The sequence below is a fragment of the Thamnophis elegans genome, chromosome 12 (genome assembly GCF_009769535.1).
Source record: "Thamnophis elegans isolate rThaEle1 chromosome 12, rThaEle1.pri, whole genome shotgun sequence".
Lineage (NCBI taxonomy): Eukaryota > Metazoa > Chordata > Lepidosauria > Squamata > Colubridae > Thamnophis > Thamnophis elegans.
The window spans coordinates 6,264,967-6,267,196 of record NC_045552.1 but is presented as its reverse complement, the minus strand read 5'-3'; the positions used below and the strand labels follow the sequence as shown (position 1 = coordinate 6,267,196).

The 2,230-nt window shown below is 42.0% G+C and overlaps 1 protein-coding gene across 1 annotated transcript in view; it reads right to left on the bottom strand.

Annotated features, from left to right (window-relative positions):
* Positions 1-1,509: 1,509 nt before the first annotated feature.
* The window catches only part of CADM4 (cell adhesion molecule 4), a 160,382-nt gene continuing 159,661 nt past the window's right edge, over positions 1,510-2,230 (bottom strand). Inside the window, exon 6 of the mRNA XM_032228201.1 lies at positions 1,510-1,852. Within this exon, the coding sequence (XP_032084092.1) occupies positions 1,758-1,852 (95 nt within the window). The 3' untranslated portion in view covers positions 1,510-1,757. The remainder of the gene's footprint in view (positions 1,853-2,230) is intronic.

Sequence of the window (2,230 nt, the reverse complement as noted above, 5' to 3'; positions counted from 1 at the left end):
GTTCGATAGAACTGGTTCGTCAAATCTACAGAACCGGTTAAAAGAGGTCCCACACCAGTGGACCTGGAAAGCAGGCCACACCTACAGAAGAGGTTCCAAAATTTTTTGAAACCCACCACTGGGGTAAAGGTTAAGAAACACTGTTTTATGGCATTCCACTCCAGTAAGTTTGAACTCTGGCCTTGTATTTGGTTCTACCCCTTAAGCCCAAAAATCTTATTTTGGAAACGGAATCAGTTAGTAGACCTTGAAACCTTGAAATGTTGTTGTTCTTTAACACCAGAATTTTCCAACTTAAAATCTGCCCAGTTGTTTTCTACGACATCCTGTACCCTGGGCTACAGGTAGGGTGGGAAATTTATTTATTAGATGTTTATCCTGCTTTTATTATTTTTATAAATAACTCAAGGCGGTAACCATAGCTAATACTCCTTCCTTCTCCTAGTTTTCCTTCTCCTAGTTTTGAGGTAGGTTGGACTAAGACTTGCCCAAAGTCACGCAGCTGGTATTCATGCCTAAGGTGGAACTAGAACTCACTGTCTCCTGGTGATTGGCTCAAAGTCACCCAGTCGTTTTTCATGCAAGAGGCAGGACTAGAATTCGCTGTCTCCTGGTGATTGGCTCAAAGTCAACCCAGTTGGCTTTCATGCCTAAGGCAGAACTAGAATTCACTCTCTTCCCAGCCATGCTGTCTGGGGAATTCTGGGAGCTGAAGTCCGCACAGCTTAAAATTGCTAAGGTTCAGAACAGAGGTGGGTTCCTACCAGTTTGCACCTATTCGGTAGAACTGGTTTGTCACATCTACCGAACCAGTTAGAAGCGGTTCCACCAGTGGACCCGGAAAGCAGGCCACACCTACAGAAGAGGTTCCAAAAATTTTTGAAACCCACTACTGCCCCCCCCCCAACAGAGACAGATAGACTGAGAGAGAGAAAGAGAAAGAAAGGAAGAAATAAATAAATAAAAAAAGAAAAAAGAAAGAAAAAGAGAGTGATGAAAGAAAAAAAGAAAAAAGGAACAAAGAGACAAAAGGAAAGAGAGAGAGAGAGAGAGAGAGAGAGAGAGAGAGAGAGAAAGAGAGAAAGAAAGAAAGAAAGAAAGAAAGAAAGAAAGAAAGAAAACACATGGCCGGCAAGCCACTCCCACCAGGTCACATGGCCGGCAAGCCACTCCCACCAGGTCACATGGCCGGCAAGCCACTCCCACAAAGGAGGCCACACCCACAGAGTAGGTTCCAAAAATTTTTGAAACCCACCACTGGTTCAGAAACACTGCTCCACAATTCCACAGCCAATGGCCATTGGCCATGCTAGCTGACAATCAGAAATCTACAAGTTCTTTCTGGGGTTCCCAAGTTGGCTGATCTTCAGGAACTGCTCCCCCCACTTTCAAGAGACTCAAAGGCAAAAGGGTCTTTTGTGAAAAGTTGGGTTTTTGATATATTGTTTTAGTTAAAATGCAGACAGAGGCAGATTTGGTCTAATAATCAATACCCTTGGTTGACGAAGCCCAAAATATTCCAATATCTTCCTTGACAGCTCTAATTTGTTAAGGGTCGCCAGTTTCAGCTTTTCTCAGCACCAGATTTGGTTTTTTAATAAATGTCAGTAAAAATCAGTCTTTTTTTTTCTTAAAGAACAGGGTAACCGCTGCCACAACCATGTCATTCCTTTCCCCTTGTGTTTTCTGCACAAGGTTCTCTCCTCCTGCCACCAAAATAAGTCCAAAATTTGCTTTTTCCCACCCAGAAGAAGGACTTACAGTGGGTTGCCGTTTACAGCGCAAGTCAAAATTAAGGTGTCGCCTTCCCTCATGACTCCCTGAGGCGGGTGGATTCTCGCTGTGGGTGAATCTAGAAAAAGAGAAATAATAATAATAATAATAATAATAATAATAATAATAATAATAATATCCTCTGATGATGCCAAATGCAGACTTTGCAAAGAAGCTGACGAAACTGTTGATCACATACTCAGCTGCTGTAAAAAAATCGCGCAGACTGATTATAAATTGCGGCACAATTCAGTAGCACAAATGATCCATTGGAATTTGTGCAAAAATTATAATATTAAAACAGCAACAAACTGGTGGGAACATCAGCCTGAAAAAGTCACCGAAAATCAGATGGTCAAGATCTTGTGGGATTTCCGTATACAAACCGACAAAATACTGGCGCATAATACACCAGACATCACACTGGTTGAGAAAAATAAGGTCACAATCATAGACA